The following is a 21,638-nucleotide window of genomic DNA, read 5'->3' on the forward strand; positions in this document are numbered from 1 at the left end:
GGATGCCAGACGCCATGTGTGCTCAGAGGCAGAGGAAAGGGGAAAGCCAGCACTTTGTGGGGCGCAGACTCCTTGAAGGTCCTGCAGCACCGAGAGAGTGCTGGATCCATCCCCACCCCCACAAAAAAGGAAGAAAGAGTATTACCTTTAACTATCTACATTTTTTTTGTTGATTCATTCAGAAAATAGAATTCAAGATTCTTGTATGCAGCCAGTAGAGAACAAAGAAAAACATGTACCATACATGACCCCAAATATACTTTAAAGAATGAAAAAGGATTGTATGGTAAACCTGGATAGTTCAGTGTAGCTCAGATTTACATCTGGGAAAAGATGACACCTGAGTGCCAAAGGCCTGGGGAACACTCACTGGGACTTGGGGTGACTCAAGGAATCCCAACCTATCGGGAGACAGCAGAGCAAGGCAGGCTGTCCACCAAAGTGGGCCTGCCCCACGGCTCCAATCCGTTTCCCCCAGGAAATGAGTGTCCTAGGAGCTGCCTTCAGCCACTGTGGGGAACGGTAGGGTTGGCCGAATCTTCAGTAGTTAGCATAACATCTTCTCAAAAAAGTCCAAATTCTTACACCCTCCATCCTCCATCCTGTTAGATTTCACCAACAGGCAAGTCACTTAACACACGTGCCCATAAACACAGTCAACACAGCCAGGCTTGGAAGAGAGATAAGTAAGAGATGTCCCAGAGGAGCAGAAAAGCTGTATGTTTCCAAATAAGCAGTTGGGAATTCACTATCCTGTAGCTTTGCCATCTTTTCTCGGGGAAAGAGACGCTTATAGAGAGATTTGAGATCATTGTTTTTAAGTGCTTTTCATGATGGACAAACTTTAAAGACAAAGTCATCCCTTAGTGCTATGTGGAGTTGTTTCCAGGACCCGCCCCGCCCCCACCATGGGTACCCAAACCATGGGTGCTTGTTCCTTATTTTAAATGGCTATGCCATCTCTGGACTACTAGTAGTGTCTAACACAAAGTGAATGCTGTATAGATAATGGCTACACTATATTGTTTAGGGAATAATGACAAGTAAAAACGTCAGCATGTGTGCAATGCAAACAAAATATTTTTCCAAACGTTTTTGATGTGTATTCGGTTGAATTCATGGATGCAGAAAGCAGAGATATGAGGGGCTGACTGTGCTTCCGTTCAGTCAGTTTGAATGCTATCCCAGGATGCTGTGAAGACCCTCGCAGCCATGTGAGTATTTTCAGATAGAATGGAGCTGACAATATTCAGTGACACTTTAACACAGACTTTGATCTCACCAAGTTCAGTTCCCCACTCTCTCCCCAGCCCAGCCCCATTACCTGGAAAAATCTCTCCAAGGCTTTCAAATTTCTTTCTCATCTTCTCATCTAACCTTTTTGGACCAATTGCCCCCCGTCCATATTCTTTCAGGCTGCTTTTCCCATTGCCTGTCCCCAACCCCACAGGGGACGATTCCTGACACCTGTCAGAGGAGCTGACTCCGAATCCTTGCAGTGCGGGGGCCCGCCTGTCCCCAGGACAGGTGCTGGGGAACCACTTTCTTTGCACTGTCAGCATCCAGATGCAATCCTGGCTTAGAAAATTTAATCAAAGTTAGATACTGCAGAAGGTGCCAGAATTGCAGGGCCACAAGGATGTGACCCCTCGAGTACAGATTTCCCATCTGCCATAGGAATCCTTTCTACAATATCCAGTGTCTTTAAGAAGGAAAGAGAAGCCCCAGGCCTCACAGTGTTCACATTCTCTGCTTGGAAACAGATTCCTTGCAGGAGTCAACAGCTGCCATCTGTAGCTCCTGCTGCAGCTGAGGTCCATACCTGGCAGCACAGATGTGAGTCTCATTCTGCAGGGTGTGTGTGGAAAGGGACAGGAAGTTACGAGAGCATTGCTCATTGCTCAGGTGTGAGATGTTGATGTGACGCATGAATTCATTTACCCGCAGCTTTGGAAAGTTGCTGTTAAATTTCTAATGGGGCAAAACAGGTATTTTAAAGTCGAGATTAAATGAGGCCATTTCTCGTTGATGTGCCAGGTGTGGGGATTTGATAGCTAAAATCTTCCACTTAAATTAGCTCAAAAGGGGTAACCAGCTCATCAGGAAGAATTGTAAGATCTTTCCTTCCTGAGTACTTTATACAGAAATTTACACAAATATAGGGTTGGAAAATATTTTGGGGACGTTCCACTCTTCTATGTGGACTCAGGAATTTTCCTTTTTCAACATGTATTTTATTTTGTCTTTGATTAACATGTACTTATTGTGGAGTTTGGGGTAAGATTTCAATGCATTTCTTTCTTTCAAATGCTACCTACATAAAATCTTCCTGGATGTCAGAAAAGAGACCTACAATAAAATCAAGTACTAGTGCAATTAATTTTTTTATGATAAAATTGAAGAAAGTTAAATTTTTTTATCTTGCTTTCAATGTGTGTCCAACAAAGCAGTGCTGCACTCACATTGCGACAGGGAACAGAGAGTGCTGAGAAGTTTTAAAGGTGAAAGGCAGTCTTTGAAGGTCTTGTAACTGAACGCAGAATGCAAGGTAAAAATTAAAGGAGGTTTAATTATAACAAATGTAAACAATAGAAACACATTGATCATGTAAAAGTTTATGCTTTTAATAACATCTCTTAGAAAAACTGTACATCAAAATTAATTTCTTTTTTTTTTTAATATTTATTTCTTAGTTCTCGGCGGACACAACATCTTTGTTGGTATGTGGTGCTGGGGATCGAACCCGGGCCGCACGCATGCCAGACGAGCGCGCTACCGCCTGAGCCACATTCCCAGCCCATCAAAATTAATTTCTAAAGAAATTATATTTTACACATTTTCTCATCATATAACCAGAGACATTTTGATTACATAGTAGAGATCAGCATTAAAAAATAAACCATTTGAAGCTGGGCATGGTGGTGCACACCTGTAATCCCAGCAACTCAGGAGGCTGATGCAGGAGGATAACAAGTTCAAGGCCAGCCGGGGAAATTTAGTGAGACCCTTTATCTAAATAGAAATACAAAGGGCTGAGGATGTAGCTCAGTGGTAAAGCCCCTTGGGTTCTATCTCCAGTACTGCAAAAATAAATAAATCAACTATTTCAAAATTTAATAAGCCACATAAAGTCATCTTTCAAGGAAAATGATTAATTACAAGCTTTGAAAAAATTCAAATAACCCATAAATGAAATTGGACAGAAATACATCTTACATAAATTCTACTACGTAACATTTGACTTTCACTGCTGAATTGTAGGACCACATCCAGTTTCAATATTTGCTTCATAACATCAACATTAGCTGACTAGCTAATGCTGAATCCAGCCAGAAACAAGTCATCTGCTCATGTGGTCGGACTTAGTAACCTCTTACCACACACTTGGCCTTTCAACAGTGCCAAGTTTTAATAGGGCTGGTCAACCATTAATAGGTGAAATTCTAAAAGACGTGTGAGGGTCAGTAATAGCCAGACTTTCGAACCAACGTGAAGGTCATCCAGCTGATGCTGGCGTCCAGTCTGTGCATACACGGGCAGGTTTTCAGGAGGTTCATGGTGAGCTCCCATCAGACACGTCTACACCTTACTGGGCAACAGTGCAGTCCTGCACCCAGACCGGCAGGAGTTGACCTGTGTCAAGGACACACAGTTTTCTGCAGCTTTCAAGTGACTGTTTTTGTTTTTAAACAGGTTGTTTGGTATCAAATCAGTAATCCAGACAGACTGTTCCAGTACCTGGAAGATCGTAGTAAACCCAGAGCTATCCTGGTACCACCACGCCAACCCCATCCTGCTGTTGGTGATGTACTACACACTGGCCACGCTGATCCGCATCTGGTTGCAAGAACCCCTCGTAAGGACCAAAGGTTTCCTGCTCTTGTCCACTTAGGGACCTGGAGCCCGCAGGCTGAACGGCTCATTCCTGCTATCCCAACAGATCAGTACTGTATCCCAACACGGCCATTCCTGCTGTCCCTGACTGATCAGTATTGTATCCCAACCTGCTGTCCCTGACTGATCAGTATTGTATCCCAACATGTCCATTCCTGCTGTCCCCGACTGATCAGTAACACACTGGCGCCAGTGTGTTAGTTATAGTGATCAATTCTGCAAAGAGCGGTAAGCGAACAAGAATACTACCAGAGTGGAGACTAGCTTCCTTTGCTGAGAGCACAGTGCAGCTACACCTGGGTGAGGGTGCTCATTGTCACCGAGCAGGTACTAGCATCAGGCAGTGCTAGCTGGGCCCACCACCTGCTCTGGAAAGTAAGCATTGTGCCATTTCACAGCTGAGGAAAATGAGGCTGAGATCACACACTGATGGTGCAAGTCCAGTCCCAGCCAGTGCTCTCGGCCACGCTGAGGTCTTCAAGACCGCATGCCCCGCGCTCACAGTGGTTGGGGCTCCCTTCTTCTCAAGAGCTCTTGTCCTCTGAGGGTGCTGTGGAGGTGGTCTAGTTCGGGGGACCCATGCCTGCCCTGAAGTCAGGTGCACAGGACCCTACCTTTCTGCACGATTGAGAACTAGCTTATGTCCTGTGGGATTTCAAGGGGAGGGCTGCAGCTTGCATGGCTTCTCTCTTTTATTTTTTTTTCAGCAATAAAAGGTTTCTGTCCTCCTCTCTTTCCCTAAAGGGCTGTGAGAGGCTCATGTGAGGCAGCCAGCCTATTGGCTCCTGCAGGAGACAGGCCCTGGAGGTGAGGGTGTCGTGCCTTCTCCTCACCACCTGCAGGGGGCGCCGATCAAGCCACAACTGCTGAGCCAACCTGGCTGAGCCCAGGTCCCCCTCCCGTCTGGCCTTCTGGATCTTTTCTGTCCTGAGGCCCAAGCAGGTTTCTGCTTTCCCGACCCCTGTCTTCACACCCAGACTGGAAGGTCCGCGCATGCATTCCATCTGTCAGTCAACAAATACTTCCCTCTGCATTCCACCTAGAGCCAGAGCCTAGCAGGCAAGGGCCCCGAGGGCCAGGCCTATACTCACAGGGACCCTGCGTTCTTCCAGCTGTCCAGAAGGGAAGGGTATCTGTATCAGAGAGGGTCGGTGGCACAGGGCGAGCTGCATGTCTGTGGATGCAGTGATCTGTCTGCCCTCCTGTGTGGTGCCTCTTCTCCACTTTTGGACAGGTACAGGGCTGTGGGGGAGCCATGGGCAGGGGCAGGGTCCCAGGGACCATCCTGTCAGCCAGCTTCTCACAGATCACTCTACCTTTAGGGACTGATGACCGACACACATAGCGAGAAAATTCTCGCACCGTCAGAGGGAGTGAGGTCACTCTTGTTGCAGTTTTTTCAATTCTCTTCTAAAATATGTGCCAGTAAAACCCATGAAGATTTTGTGTTCACTTATCGCACAAGCACGTGGATATGTACATGTGTATGTCCAGAACCAAGAACACGTACAGAAGAAGTCCAAATGCAGGATGGGCACTCACATCACCCACGGGAACTCCTTGCACATTACGGAAATGAAGGTGTTGGAGTGATTCTGAGCTCCAGCGCCTGCAGCTTTCCCTGTGGTCCTGCGGTCTCTGGAGGACGCAGTACAGGGCGAAGGTCTGCTCTTGTTCTGCTGTGGCTACTCTGGGCTGTTGGGAACGAGGGGCAGAGAGTGCTGGGAGAGAAGCCCGCCGCCGTGCACAGGCGATGGCAGTGACCAAGCCTCCGTGCCTGGAGGGTACGGAGTAGAGGGCTTAAGCTAGCGTCCACATTCCAGGTGGTCAGTACACACAGTGGCCAAGGAAGGCCTTTCTCACTGGGCAGTGTCCAAGCAAGGCTCTGACAATATCAGAGTTCCAGATGACCTGGCATACCTTGTAGAAAATGCCAGCCACCAGAAGTGCGTGCCCAGGTAAAGGCCCGTCAGATGTGTTTGGGGTGGGAGAGAAGAAGACCTTGGGAGTCATGTGTCCAGTGCCCCTGCACTTGCCATGGGGTTGCCCCCAGGAGGCCTCACAAGCTGACATGCCATGGAGTCAGAGAAGCTGTTAGGTGCCTGCCACCTGTGAGCACCCTACAGGACCCAGCCAATCTAGACATGCCAGAACCCGCAGGTCAGCCTGGAGCTGGGCAAAATCACCTGTTACAAGCCCATTGTATGTAGTGCTGAATATCACGTGCCATCTGTTGGACACTGTCACACAATGAAACCAGTGGTGGTTGGGTACCCACTGTTAGCCTAAGGCATGCAACACATGGTACAGCCCCGTCCTTGCTGGTGCCCGTCTCAGCCCCCTTGGGAAGCCCCTGAGCTGTGCAGCAGAATTGCCCAAGCCAGGCACTGCCAGGCCGGGGAGCGGGGATGCTCCCCTCAGTTGCTCTGCCTGGCGCACTGGAACCCCATGTCGGGCAGTAAGGCTATGTCCACACTCCCCACTCCAGGGTTGGTGATGTGCTAGTGTCCCTTCTGTGGGGGTCGCCTTTGTTGGGAAAACATACCAAAGCACCGGCTGTCTGCTCACACTGACTCCGTCCTGTGCACCACCACTAACAGGGCCAGCGGGCGCCTCATCAGGCAGGCCCACAGGTGTGCTCCTGTGGCACTAGGTGTGCTCCTGCTTGACGCCACCTGTGAGCATCGGCAGGACTTGCCTTTGTCAACACCATCTTAGGGACAGGTCCCTGTGCTGGCTCACGCAGCAGCCCTGCCCTCTCGTGAAGGCTCGGCCCCGAAGCACGGCTGTTTCTAGTGCAATGCAGGTCCACACTGGGAAGCCATGGGTGCTCACGCTGGGAAATGTCATGGGCGTGCCGAGTCGTGGGAATCAGGGACCATTTCACTTTGACATTCTTGTCAAGTACCGGAGAGCATTTTTGTGATTTTTAAGAGTGTGTTGATCAAATCCTATAGAGTATACACTAACTTTGAAAAATAATCACGTGGGGCAAAGATACAAAGCAGGCTACCCAGATCTGCTTCGGAGGCTGTCTAAGCTTTTTTGCTGCTGCTACTAAAAGATTTGACCAGAACAATTTTAGGGGACAAAAAATTTTATTTGGGGGCTCACAGTTTCAGAGGTCTCAGTCCATAGGCAGCAGGCTCCACTCCTCGGGACTCAAGGTGAAACAGGACATCATGGCAGGAGAGTGCGGCAGAGGGAAGCAGCTCACATGATGATCAGGAAGCAGAGACTCCACTTGCCAGACACAAATAGATACCCCAAAGCCACGCCCCAGTTCCCACCTTCAGCCACACCCCACTGCTTCAGTTATCACCCCGTTAATCCCTATCAAGGGATTAATTCACTGGTTGGGTTTAATGCTCTAGCACCCCAATCAGTTCTCCTCTGAACCTTCTTGCATGTCTCACCCGTGAGCTTTTGGGGACACCTCACATCCACACCATAACAGAGGCAGATCTGTCTCTGTGACTGTTTCAGGTGCAGGACGAGAAGACCAAGGAGGAGGACAGATCCCTGGTTTGCAGCTCCAACCAGAAAACTGCGGAGAGGAAGCGGAGCCTGTGGTACGCAGCCCAGTACCCAACCGACGAGAGGAAGGTGAGCTCGGGCCTTGTCTCCTGTGTGCATTCTGTTGCTGAATGAGAACCTCACATAGCAGATGTCAGCTCAGGTTGCTTCTAGAAACAGTCTGAGTCGGAGGACTTGGAGGCAGAGCTGTATTCAGAGAGGGACCAGCACTCCACCCCTGGGTCCAGTTAGACCCCATGAAAGCACCACATCTCTGACTGCTTCAATTCTACAAAGAAAGAATGCTCCTACTTTTTAAATTCTATATTTAAAGAAAACAAAAAGTAAGGAAGGACACTGTGGCATTGGAGAATGAAAGTTTCGGTGTTGAAATACGTCATTGCAAATAATTTCCCTCCACGGAGTAGTCGGCCACAGTTGTCACTCAAGAACCTCCCGGAGAAGACCCCAAACTCCCTGCATGTGTGTATGGACAAGGAAAAGTGGGTCACAGGGGTAGCCCCCAGAACTCCTGCGACAGACGCTACATGTGATACGTAATTCAGACGCCTTTGCTCATTGACTGGCCATTTGAACTCCGTCAGTGCTGTGTCGACTTACTCTAACACCCGTTTGCAGTGCTGTGGAGACAGGTCCTTTATCATTCTTGATGGGGTCAGCATTTTGCTTCCTAGCATGCCAGAAGAGGAGGGGCTCTGGTATATGGTGGCAGGTGGGTTTCCCTGAGACCCTGGGCCTGCTGTCAGTGTGCCTGTCCTGTGCTGAGAGGCCGGGAGGACAGGAGGTGCCAGGAGGACTGACCGCACTGTGGGGCAGGCATAAAACATCTGGGGGTTTTCAGGGACGCTATTCTCTGGTTGTGCCAGATTATCTTGTCCATCCCACTAAACAATGGACAGAGACAGAGGACAGTCCCCACTTCCAGAGTGAGGACCCAGCCTCTGGGGACGCTGAGCCCTGGGAGGAGTCCTCAAGGGCATGGAAGGCCTGTTCTGTGCTACAACGAGGAGCTGTGCCTGGGGATACAAAAGCAGGGGTGAGACCGCCCTGCCAGGGCACAGTCAGGGCCTGCACAGAGCCCGCCCACACGGCGGCCATCCATCAGGCCCCAAGGCCAACCATGTGCTTGAGTGTCCTTGATGAGCCAGAGGAGTGAGTTCCAGCCACATGGCACATCATCATGTCCCTGGCACTGACGGTCCACAGATAGGACTGTGACCCTGAGAGACTGTGATGACCGACACACTCTGTCCCCGAGACAAGGCTGTGGGTCATGGCCTGGCACTGCTCACGCAGTGTGCACCAGCACTCTTGTAAGACCAAGTCAGTTGGTGCAGCCTCAGCGTGCGGGCTTGTCCCCCAGGGGATGCCCGTGGAGTACTGGGCCTGGCGCCCCTTGGCTTGTGGCCACCAGGCAGCACCTGGTCCTACAGAACCAGCATCCTTCCCACATTTTGTCTTTCACACCACATTTTAGCTGCGCATTTTCTGTGACCCTCAGGAAACTACCACTGGCTGAATCTGGGCTTGCACTGGAGGGGAGTCCTCCTCACTGTCTGCACAGACTATCAGAACGCTCCTTGTGTGCTAGGTCACACCATTGTGCTGGGGATGTCTGCTGTGCTCAGTGACATCATGAACAGGCAGGAGCAGGAGCTATGCCCCGAACAGCGCAGCTAGTTTGTGAGATTAACCCTTCACACACTCACACAGCAAGCAAAGGCCTCACCGTGTGCTTCTGGGGTATGCACCTTTGTCAGGTAACGAAGGACCATGATAATTTTGTTCAGTTTCAAGCTTGAAGCACACGTCTTTCTCTGTGACAAAATGGGCCTTCTGCCTAATGTGCCACAAACCACCTGATAACTGACAGAGGGAGAGTGCAGGCCAGCCGAACGCACTGTGACAGCTGTCCCCAGAGCACACCTCCCGCTCCACGGGGCAGTGATGGACAGACCTGCTTGGTCAGACCCGGATATTTGGCAGATAACTACTTGCAAGTAAATGAAGCAAGCAGGTCACTTCAAGGCAAATAACTGGCAGAGTTTATTGCCAATTGTAAAACTTCAACATTTGAGTAAAAAAAATCAAATTTTGGAAAACTTGTATCTACCAATGAGACTTTGAAAACGCTACATTTAAGGACTTTTTTAAGAGTCCTTTTTGAAATGGCTTTTGAACACACGTGTTTTTGAAATGTTACACAGTATCTCAATGTTATTTAAATATTTAATGTGCTCTTCGAATGTCACTCAACCGGGTCAGTACTGGGTGGAGCTGGGGTCCCTGTGGCTGGCAGCACCAGGCAGGGGCAGGAGGCCGTTCTGGTGCAGCCGGTGCCTGCAGGTCCTCACAGGAGAGTGAAGGACACTCCACTGTAATTCCAGGCCCACGCTGTGAGGACCTCAGGAAACTACCACTGGCTGAGTCTCGTGTTGCTCGGGAGAGGACTCCTCCTCATTATCTGCAGAGACTATTAAATGCTCCTTACTCTTCCACCCACCTGCTCTGTGAGGCCAGCTTTCTGATATCCTAACCCAAGCAACACAGCACACAAGAACAAAAGCAGAAGCACGGGCGGAAACCCAGCGGCCCTCTGTGAACCAGACGTGGAAGAGATGTGTCAAAGTACAGAACAGTGACAGTCTTTTCAGTATATGGGCTTCTAGAATAAAAATAGTGTCTAAAAGCTATTTGAGCAATTTTCTTAAAATATAATGGGCTTTTCAATTTTTATTGAATTGATAAATAAACAATTTTTTTTTACATGCCTCAGTTTGAATTTCTAATGTGAGACAGTGGCAGACGCCACATAATCTCCCCCTACCCTGGATCTTTCCAAGACTGTAGAGGAGTCCTGACTCCAAAACCTAACCACCTTATCGCTGTGCTATATGTTGTTTGGGGAAGCCCCAGTCACCTAGCACTAATGCAGTTAAAAAATCAATCATATCATGATGACTTTGTTGTTGACAATTTATAAACCCAAAGTAATCTCAAATCTCAGTGTACATCTAACTGTTTTGTAGTAAGAAACTTGTGCTTCTTGGAAAACAAATAGTTTCAGGATTCTGCAGATGTCCCAGAGGGTTCCAGAGCTTAACCTAAGCAGTGCATTTCTATTAGAACAGAACACTTGAAAATGGTCATTTTTGAAAGTGCATGATTCACAGTTGGCTGTTTGTGGTCAGGGTCCTAAGCAAACTTCAGATGCTGCAAAATGGTCATGATGAGCAGTGTCCAGCTCGGGCAGTGGCCCTTTGTACTCACATGGCAGTTTCCATGCACACTAGCACTCGGTGGGCTGGAGAGCGGGCGTGGGGCCTGGTGGACGCGGTCAGCTTCTGCTCACCTGCTAACGTGCTGTCCTGCTTTACTTTTTGCAGCTTTTATCCATGACCCAAGACGACTACAAACCATCTGATGTTAGTACCTCTTTAGAATTACCCTTTTTGTGTGTGTGTGAGTGATTTAAAAGTGACAAATGAAATGACCTCCTTTCAGTATATTTTAAAGATCCATGAAACCTTCCTATGCTTTTAATTTTTTTCTTGCAGAAATTATATCTGATTTGTTGCTGTGAAATATTGACTCATGAGATTGAATATATTAATACAAAATATATTTAGACTTTTTTAAAGCCTTGCTTGTGGGGTTGTGTTTTAAGCATTTTGTTCTGTAGCTCTACTAATTATTAAATAATTTTAAAAAGGAAGACTTACATGCTCATAGATACACATACGTGTATTTATATGTTTATCTCAGAACTTATAATGCCACAGTGACACATGGGGAAAATCCCAGTGTTGGCACTTAGTGAATTTCAGCCTTGCAGTTGGGCAGAGACCCCAGAAGGGAGCATCTCACCTGGGTGCAGAAGGACTTTTGCAGCTGCCCTGTGCAGAGCTGTGTGGAGAGTGGGTAGGACCCACTCTCTGGGCTGGGCAGGGAAGGCATGAAGGACCACACAACCAGGGGTGGCTGGGAGGTGGGCAGTGGCAAGAGCTGAACCTGAAGAGGTCAGCCCAGACCAGGAAGGCCCCCTGGACAGTTGCAGTCTATCCTGAGGACAAGGCCTGCATCGCACGGTTCACAGGCGTGCCATGAGATCAGGTGTGCATTTCACCTGGTCACTCTGAGATCAGGTTTGGAGAGATGGTACCTGATTCCTCCTGCTAAAATACGTGTCATTGACCGTGGCACCCGGCTTTCAGTCAGCTTGTCACTGGGGGTTGTGCATGGAGGACGGGTGGGAGGAAGTAGGTCCACACTGCAACCCACCCTGTGGTCACAGGTGTCCTTCCCCATGCTCCCCGCAGGGCCTGCTTGTGACGGTGAACGGCAACCCTGTGGACTACCACACCATCCACCCCAGCCTGCCCTTAGAGAATGGCCCCGCCAAGACCGACCTGTACTCCACCCCCCAGTACCGGTGGGAGCCCTCTGCGGACTCGACAGGTAACCAGCCACACAGGGCGCATGTCTCGTTCGGGGTCGTGCACGGGCGTGCAGGTGGTCCCCGAGTTTTCCAGGGTCTGAGCTTCCTCTTCTTGCTGACAGAAGTCCCCTGCGGTAACCTATTTATGTGCAGCCCACTTAACTTAAACAAAGAGGAAGGACATTTGCTTCATGATGTAGCACATTTAGTGTTGCAGTCTGACCCCTGTCTGGGTCAGGGTCCGGGGTGAGGGGCCGGTTCCTGCACCTGGGTTGCTCCTGAGCCTGCAGTGAGGGGCTGCCATCTTGCTGGAGGCTCCCCTGGGGGGCTGTGTCCAAGTCCCGCTGTGTAGCTACTGGCTGGAGACCTCAGGTGCTCGCCACCCAGGGCTCTCCAGGGGCACTTACCCCTGGGGCTGGCTTCCCTCAGAACAAGAGTGGGATCTGTCACCCTTTCCATCTAGAAAGAAAGCATCCAAAGCAAAAGCCACGGCCTTAGACCAGAGCCTTCGGGAGTGACCTTGTTGTTGGAGGCCCCCCATATGCAGGGGAGGGCATCCAAGGGGCAGGAACACAGGAGCAGGGAGCTCGGGGCCAGGTTAGGGGCTGTCTTCGCCCACCTTGTGGAGATGGTCTTCCCTCCGAGTGCTGGGTGCCGGGTGCCCTGGCCCTGGCCAAGCAGGGCTGACGGAATGGTGAGAATCCTAGGGGCTCTGTTAGTTGGGAACGACCCCTCGAGTCTCCCCTAAAGGCCGTACGTGCCACAGGAGGGCTGTCCCTGGGGACACTCACAAGAGATGTCGGGCGTTGGCATCGAGAGTTACTTAACGCGTTTGTCCATCTAGAGAAGAAAGAGGAAGAAGAGGACGAGAAAGAAGAATTTGAGGAGGAAAGGAGCCAGGAGGAGAAGAGGAGTGTCAAGGTCCACGCCATGGTCTCCGTGTTCCAGTTCATCATGAAGCAGAGCTACATCTGCGCCCTCATCGCCATGATGGTGCGTGTGAGTGGCGCCGCCAGAGGCTGGACTCAGTCTTCCCAGTGCCGGGTTGACAGTGTCGGCTGGGTTGACAGTGTCGGCCGGGTTGACAGTGTCGGCCGGGTTGACAGTGTCGGCCGGGTTGACAGTGTCGGCCGCGTTCATTTTTCATGGGATTTTTATATCATAGACTGCAAAACTGTGTCCTCTTCAACTCTCTCAATATTAATATTAATACCCTCTCTAGCGAGATGAGTCACGTGTTGACTAAGGAATATAAAGCAGAGGCAGAACAGCCCAGCTGCCCTGGAACTCAGCATGGTAAACAGCACAACATGGGTTCTTCTTCCTAGCTATGGAAACCCGGAGTGAACTGCCTGGGCATTGAAAGGCCAAGACTCTTTCTTTCTTTCCTTCCTTTCTTCCTTTCTTTTTTCTTTTCGTTTTTTTTTTTTTTTTTTTTGGTACTGGTGATGTAATGGCAGGGGCTCTTTACCTCTGAGCCACATCCACAGCACTTTTTATTTCTTATTTTGAGACAGGGTCTTACTAAGTTGTTTAGAGTCACACCAAATTACTGAAGCTGGCCTCAAACTTGTGATCCCCCTATCTTAAAGATAATTTTCCTGTATCATACAAAAATGGCAACATTCTATCTGCTTGGCACGGTGTGTGTGTGTGTGTGTGTGTGTGTGTGTGTGTGTGTGAGAGTGTGAGGCTTCAAACACACTACTGAATACAAATTCACTCAGTGTGCGTAGAGTACAAACACGGCAGCTGTCACCTAATCTTTGGTGAACGCTCTTGCATAAGAATAATATTTTCAGGAAAATAATTCAGACCATTGTAGTTGTCAGTTACTAACGTAATTTTAATAAATTTTAATTTAATTTTAATCATGCATTTTTACTAACAGTTTTAGATAGCTCATTACAGTTGTTTGTGACTCTGCAAAATAGGGTGAAAATGAAGAGGTTGGTGGCAGAAGGAGCATGCTGGCACCATACAGGGCCTCTGACTCTGCCTTGGAGGTTCTTGGGCAGGACCCTCGCAGCACCTCTCCCTGGCCTCCACTCTGCGCTGGAGCCCAGGCGGGCCTCTCCCCCTCAGTCAGCTATGTGCTCTCCTGCGCTCACGTGGTACCTCCCTTCTCCCCAGGCCTGGAGCATCACCTACCACAGCTGGCTGACCTTCGTGCTCCTCATCTGGTCCTGCGCCCTGTGGATGATCCGCAACAGGAGGAAGTACGCCATGATCAGCTCACCCTTCATGGTTGTCTACGGGAACCTGCTGTTGGTGCTGCAGTACATATGGAGCTTTGAACTTCCAGAAATCAAAAAGGTCCCAGGGTTTCTAGAAAAGAAAGAGCCAGGAGAGCTTGCATCAAAGGTAAGTGAATGGAAAATCAAGAAAACAGAACCGTGCTGATCACAATCATCACATGAAGCAAACCTTATAACGCTAGGCTCCAGATATTCACTCCTTTGCAGAAATTAACAGACACGAACCTGTGAGAAATAGTTTACATTGCTTAGAGGCTGCTGTAATTTAGCATGTAGTACACCATGCTGTTAGCTTATTAATATCAGCACTTTCTACTCAGAGAAAAATTAGAGTATAAGCTATTTTTAGCATATGATAGTAATTAGATATGAAAATAGGAATATACAATGTGAAACAGAAAAATACAATATAAAATATCTCAAGGGGCTAGAGGATTTTCTTGGATTGATTATTAATTTGTAAAATTGACTTATTAGCACATTGCTTATTTTAGTCAAGCATTTATTATTAACAATGTGTTTACTCCAATCCTGTCCTAAAACACATTCTTAGTAGCAAAATTAAATATGACACATGCTTTTTTTTCCTCTACTGATTTGCCTTCACCTGTGGTCAGGACATTCATAATCTCTTCCTGGCTCATTTATTTTCACTGGCTGTCTCAATAGTTTTTATTTCAGAAGGTTGGGAGACCCCATTTATAATCTTTTTTTGTTAACAAAATGGTAGGTGCTGTTGGGAGTCGCCCTGGCTGCAAAGACTAACTTCCCCATCTCCCAAGAAGAGCCGTCCAATGATGAGCCCTGCTGGCTCACATGATCCTTACCCACCAATCAGACTAGCCCTGCTGGCTCACATGATCTTATCCACCAAACAGACTAGGCCCGCTGGCTCACCTGATCCTTACCCACCAATCAGACTAGCCCTGCTGGCTCACATGATCTTACTCACCAATCAGACTAGCCCTACTGGCTCACCTGATCCTTACCCACCAATCAGACTAGCCCTGCTGGCTCACCTGATCCGTACCCACCAATCAAAAAGCACCCCATGCCAACTGTCAGACCACCCCCGGCTCTATAAATATGCAGAGCTGCCTCAATAAAGGGGCATTTTTCTCCAACGGCAAGCCTTGATCGTTCTGTCAGGTGCCATACACATCTCTGGTTGATGACTGTGTCTTGAGGTAGTAAAATCAATCAGGTCTGAACATTCCATGAGCCTTGAAGGTTGCTCTCCACAAGATGAGGAAAATCTGTGTCTCTGGAGAGGGCTGAGGTAACGCCCATGAACTTCACCTTCTGCGGGAGCAACCACGTGAAGGTCACCAGACACCCCCTATCCAATCCCAGCTGGCTGTAGACAGGGGCTGACTGGACTGGGCAGAGATTGATCCTGTGACAGTTTTTGAAAAAAGGCTATTGTGTAAAAGAAAAATTTCCTAACAGGTGCAAGCCCGCAGGAGAGGCGAGACAACATCTCCTGTGTGTGGGCCAGACGTTCCCTTCACTCACCCACTCCACTTCCGTCCCCGCTGGTCCTGTGGAAGAGCCTCCTACCAGTACCTTTACCTGGGGGCTTTCCTTCCACCTCCTCCCTGGGCTGCTGGTGGGAATGTAAGTTGGTGCAGCCCCTGGAAAACGTTCAGCAGTCATTGTTCCTTAAAAAGTCAAACACAGAATCACCATGAGACCAGCAAGGCCCTCACCCGGGGGGAATGGAAGACACAGGTGCACAGAAACCCAGGCCTGAGTGGTCAGGCAGCATTCGCCATCGCAGCTATGAAACAAAGTGCCCACGTGCCTGTCAGCCCACGCGTATGCATGCAGAGTGTGCACCTGTGCATGGAGCAGTGTGGAGTGAGGAGGAGGAACGCAGGGCGGTGCGTGCCACAACAGGAGTACACCTACACTGCTGAGAGAGGTGGCTACACAAGGCCTTGACTTAAAATGTCCAGGTTGGGCCAATCCATACAGCAAAAAGGAAATCCCTGGTTGACTAGAGTCACAGGAAGAAGAGGAGGTCCCTCTTCAGGTGCTTCTTTTTGAGGAGATTGAACAGTTTTCAGGCTGGAGGGATGGCTCAGTGGTGAGTGCTTGTGTAGCATGAGTGAGGCACTGGGTTTGATCCCCAGTATCAAAAAATAATAATAATAATAATAATTATATTATTGATTTGATATATATATTAAATCAATTACGACAGTGGTAACACAGTCACAACCTTGTGACTGCACCAAAACCCACTGAATTACACACTGAGCCACACCCCAGTCCTTGAATGATACACTTTAAGTGGGTGAATTGTGTGGTATGTGAATTACATCTCAATAAAGCCATTACCAAAACAAACCCTACCAGGAACCAAGTTCCAGATTTCCTAAGAGTGAGGCATGGGTCACCTTTTCCCTCAGTGCTCAGGGAAATGCTGATAGGTAGTGTGGGCGCAGGGGTCCCCTCTTGCTTCAGCACCAGAGGGAGTGGGAGTAATCAGGGGCATGTTTTCTGGGGTGAACTTTCTTTTCCCATCTGCAGCATTCTTAAGGATCACTGTGGGGGTCAAAGGGGTGTCACAGGAGAAGTGACCCTCCCCTCACTTGGCAGCATCCTTACAGTCGGGCAGACACTCCAGGACAAGCCCCGGGAGGGACCCAGGTGCTGGCGCTGCTGTCCTGCCAGGTGGCCGTGCCTTCGTTGGCTCTTCTCCTCCCAGGGCCACACAGTGCTGAAGATTCTGCTGGCCCTGGACACCTGCCTAAGAGTCCCCACTGCAGAGCAGCAGCAGCTCTGTCAAACCCAAGGGCACCTTGACCATCTCACCCATGGTGGTTATTTGTCGTGCTCCCTCTGGGACAGTGCAGAAAACGGTGTATTTGCAGAAGTGTGTTTAGGCTGCAGATTTGTGCTTAACTCTTGTTGTGCTTTTTCCCTGGCCCCAGATTCTGTTCACTATCACCTTTTGGCTCCTGCTGAGACAGCACCTCACAGAGCAGAAAGCTCTTCAGGAAAAGGAAGCTCTTCTGTCTGAAGTCAAAATTGGAAGTCAGGAAAATGAAGAGAAAGGTAAATTTGTGTGGACAGGGTGTGACCGCAACTTCTTGAGCTCAGCAAAGTTACAAAGAGCCCCAGATATGTCGGAAATTACACACTGAGCTACACCCAGTCCTTGAGCGATACACTTTAAATGGCTGAATTGCATGGTATGTGAATTACATCTCAATAAAGCCATTGCCAAAACAAACCCTGATTAATGGAAGCCAGATTTGAACTTGAATCAATAAATACAACATTATAATGTGTAACTTTCAAAGAACACACGAGTTCACAGAGGCCTTTTAAAAACTGTTCATTTGATCTCCCCAAAGTGATTCCCAACAGAAGAAACTAAGGGTCCCCCAAATTGCATGGTTTCTCCAAGGACTCACTCATCTTTAATGAAAATGGAACCTAGAAACGAACTGGCATTGTCTAAATTCTTTTCTGAAAATAATACACTACCAAGTAAATGAAAAGGAGGGAGTGAGGGGTGGGGGGAAGAGCACAGCTTCTTTTAGTATCCCTGTGGTTTGGGGCCTGCTGTGTAGGTATCTGGGAAGGACTTGCCCTCAGAGCTCTGGACCAACCCCCCGCTGTCAGCATTCACAGCAGCTGGGCTGCACCTTGACCCAGGCACCGCCAGGAAACAGGCCAGCCGCCATGTTTATATAATTAGCCCTAATCACCGAGGTGTTTTCCAGCAATAAGTCTGTCTACCAGGCTCAAATCTTGCTATATGAGTTCCAATGTGTGATTAGCACAATGATCAACCAGTTGATTTTGGTAAATGGTTCATTTGAGATCAACCATGGGTCTGATTGCACTCTGAGTTACTGGTTGTTTGAATAAATTACTCAAATATAGGTATCCTTGCTAACCCAGATATGAATCCTGTATCTTACAGTATTTTAAAGCAAGATGAAGTGTTCTTAATTCCAATACATAAAATTGCTTTAGACTTAAACTGTAATTGTCCTGTAAATCTAATTTAAATCGATCATATTTGGCTTCAACTCTTAAATTTTAGGTTATTTACATGATTAAATAACAGAACAGTCTAAATCCCATAGTCACTCATAAATTGCATGCTCCTATGTCCCATGAATGTCACACGGCCAAAGTGAGGTGCTGGTCAGATAACCAGTGAAGGATAATGATGTTGTGTTCTGCCGTTCAGACGAGGACCTTCAAGACATACAGGTGGAAGGAGAGCCCAAAGAGAAGGAGGAGGAGGAGGAAGCACAGGAGGAGGAGCAGGAGGACGAGGATGAGGACCAAGACATCATGAAGGTGCTGGGCAACCTGGTGGTGGCCATGTTCATCAAGTACTGGATCTACGTGTGTGGTGGCATGTTCTTCTTTGTCAGCTTCGAGGGCAAGATTGTCATGTACAAAATCATCTACATGGTGCTGTTCCTGTTCTGTGTGGCCTTGTACCAGGTGGGTGGATGGCTTGCTTGACCTCAGTTCCCATACCCATCCCCGGAAGAGATGAGCCTCCTTGTAGAGCTCTTGCTTGCTATAACCCCACAAACAGATCACACAAGTCATGGCTGAAATCAAACACTGCATCCCGAGACTCCTGAAGTGGGGAAGCACAGTTATCGACTGGTTTTCTTTTTAAAATTTTTAGATTCTTAAAATGTCAGAAAAATGTTTATAACTTTTTCAAAAATTCTTGATATAAAAAACCTGACTATTTAGAAATTTAAGAACAATGTCTAGACAATTTTAAATAACGGAGGATTTCCTAGTTTGCTTGTATCTCAGGCTTTGTAGATGTGCGTACATGTGCATACTCCCTTACAGGCTTCTGTGTTTCATTAACATTTATAAAGGATCACACTGTGATGAGCTTGCCTCTCCACAAACCTAGCTTTAACTGGGGTTAGAAGGGAACCCAGTGAGAGAATGGGGTAACGGTATAGGATTCTTTCAGGCCAATAGCAAATAAACCAAACAATAATCAAGAATGTGTCACACAAGGAGATAAAAAGGTCTCGCCTGAACTAATGAACTTTTAAATACTTTGACAATACACTACAGATGTCTTTAAGACTACCCACAGCTTAGACGAGAGAGCCGGCTTCTCCCTGGGGCTGTGACATGTGTACTCTGAGCAGACCTCTGAGCAGCAGTTGCTGTTCCCTAGTGCCTCCGAGACCTAGGACAGGCTGCTGGGAATCACAGGCCTCTTGTCCACTCCATCTCCATAACCACCCCACAGGACGCAGACTTCAGAGGAGGAGACAAAGCCCAGCTGGGTCCAGACACTTACCCGAAGGCCGCAGGGCCAGCAGAACAGGGCTCAGAGCTTCTCCCCCAGATCCACCAACTGAAATAAGAAACAAAATGTGAAAGAACTAAAAATGAAGGAACTGTATTTTCAGACCCTTTTTTTTTCTATGATCATTTGTCCTAAAGAAACCAAATGCTTTTGTGGGTTTTCCTCTAACTGCTCTTCATCTCCTTTGCTTTTCGATATCTGATTCCCAGGTGCACTATGAATGGTGGAGGAAAATTCTGAAATATTTTTGGATGTCCGTGGTTATTTACACGATGCTGGTGCTTATCTTTATATACACATATCAATTTGAAAACTTCCCAGGCCTGTGGCAAAACATGACCGGATTGAAAAAAGAAAAGTAAGTGATCTGGGCGACAGTGGGATGTGGAAGTGACGGGGAGAGGGCGGTGATCTGAATACATATTGTTCAAAAAAAAAAAAAAAAAACTTTAGGGAAGATTTTGGCAAAACGTGATGCCGTCACTGTGTCCTGAGTGGCAAGGAGGAGCTCTGAAAGGAAAGCTCCCCAGGGGGCTAGACGGGCATGCTCAGGGTGTGTTCACCAGGGATCCTCCAGGGCCCCCCTGCCAGGGGCCCTGGGCCTGGGGATGCAGCAGGGAGCCAGAAGGGCCCTCTCACCCGGGCAGCATCTATTCTAGCAGAAGGACAAATGAAAACCTTGCAGTGGGTGTGAGCTCCTCCCCAGCTGGTGAAGGGTGGGGGATGATGAGTGTGGGAAGGGGACAGCAGGCCCAGGGAGGGGACCCTGAGTGGAGAGGCCCCGCCTGCCTCACTGAGTCCTTCTGACCCTGATGCTGATCAGAGCCACCTTCTCAGGAGGACTGAGCTGGGTCTGGGGGCCCTGAGGGGGAAGAGGGCTGGCCTGGGGCCTTCAGAGAGGGGAAGGAAGGTCCCTGCAGGAGCCAGGAGGAATGGGAGGGGAGGAGTGCTGGTGGCTCAGGGCGGGTGGCTGCTATCTTCCTTGTACTGGAATTTTTTTTTTTTAAGTCTTGAAAGATCCTTGACTGACAGAAAGTGCAATGCAAATAGAAATAAGACAGTTCACAGGCAGTAGCCGTGGTCCTGGGAGAAGTGACCATGGTCCACCTGGAATCTAAGGTGGCAAAGACAGATAGCAAAAAAGGCAGATTTGGGAAGTACAGAGGAGGCTGAAGCCGACGCCATGGCTGTGATGTGAAGGAGAGAATCAAAGACTTCCGACTTGTGGATTTCATGCAGGGTCCACTGTTAGGCCACTTACTGGTCCGAGGACGACCATGAATGGGGGTCAGGGAGGTGGAGAACGGCTTCACAAAGAAGAGGAAGACAAAGAACAGTTTTGAAAACCTCCAATGTGAAATACCTATGAGCAGACATGCTGCAGTAGAGATTGGGTAGGAGAGGACCCAGGAGAAGGCCATGCCACGGTGGGCACTTGATCCTGGGCGTGCAGCTGGTGTACAAACCCAGGGACTAGATGAGATCACCAGAGGAAGGTACAGGTAGAGAGGAGACTCAAAGCTGAGTGCTGGAGATACTTCAGTGTCCAGAGGAACCAAAGGATCCATTCAAGAGGGACTGAGGCTGAACTAAGGAAGATGGCCCCGTCCAGGTTGTGTGGACCATGGTGAAGCTTGGCGGGTGGGACTGGTGGACTGTGTGGGAGAGCGGTGAGGCCAGTGGTGAGAGAGAGAGACTAGTATGACTGAGGAGAAGACGGTGTCCTCGCTGCTAAGAAGGTTCCTGCTCTTGCTCTGTCCCTTCCAGGCTAGAGGATCTGGGCCTGAAGCAGTTCACTGTGGCAGAACTGTTCACGCGCATCTTCATCCCCACCTCCTTCCTGCTGGTGTGCATTCTGCACCTCCACTACTTCCACGACCGCTTCCTAGAACTCACAGACCTCAAGTCCATCCCCAGGAAGGAGGACAACACCATCTACAGGTGAGCCGCCAGAGAGGTGCTGCCCTCGTCCCCAGGCAGCCCTGGGACCCACCCGGGCTGCTGCTCTCCCTTCCAGCGATGGTCAGCGCTTTACAATGGTCGTCGGGGCACACTTACCAAGGTCTGTGGAAGCCACCATTCCGCCACAGGAAAATGACAAGCATCCATCTGATGGACGGACGCTAATGGTGTTTTTCCTCAGGGGCTCCAGTGTGGCCCATGATTCAGTTCCCTAGAAAACACTTGC

General features: G+C 48.8%; 1 protein-coding gene across 4 annotated transcripts in view; it reads left to right on the top strand.

Moving 5' to 3' along the window:
- Nucleotides 1-21,638, top strand: part of Piezo2 (piezo type mechanosensitive ion channel component 2) — a 339,893-nt gene that overhangs the window by 230,549 nt on the left and 87,706 nt on the right. For all 4 annotated transcript variants that reach the window (XM_077792280.1, XM_077792282.1, XM_077792281.1 and 1 more), the window contains exons 8-17: nt 3,694-3,856; nt 7,381-7,500; nt 10,818-10,856; nt 11,751-11,889; nt 12,714-12,862; nt 14,003-14,233; nt 17,067-17,190; nt 18,341-18,603; nt 19,660-19,808; nt 21,218-21,391. In XM_077792280.1, coding sequence (XP_077648406.1) covers nt 3,694-3,856; nt 7,381-7,500; nt 10,818-10,856; nt 11,751-11,889; nt 12,714-12,862; nt 14,003-14,233; nt 17,067-17,190; nt 18,341-18,603; nt 19,660-19,808; nt 21,218-21,391 — 1,551 coding nt within the window. The remainder of the gene's footprint in view (nt 1-3,693; nt 3,857-7,380; nt 7,501-10,817; nt 10,857-11,750; nt 11,890-12,713; nt 12,863-14,002; nt 14,234-17,066; nt 17,191-18,340; nt 18,604-19,659; nt 19,809-21,217; nt 21,392-21,638) is intronic.

This window comes from Urocitellus parryii, chromosome 13 (genome assembly GCF_045843805.1).
Source record: "Urocitellus parryii isolate mUroPar1 chromosome 13, mUroPar1.hap1, whole genome shotgun sequence".
Lineage (NCBI taxonomy): Eukaryota > Metazoa > Chordata > Mammalia > Rodentia > Sciuridae > Urocitellus > Urocitellus parryii.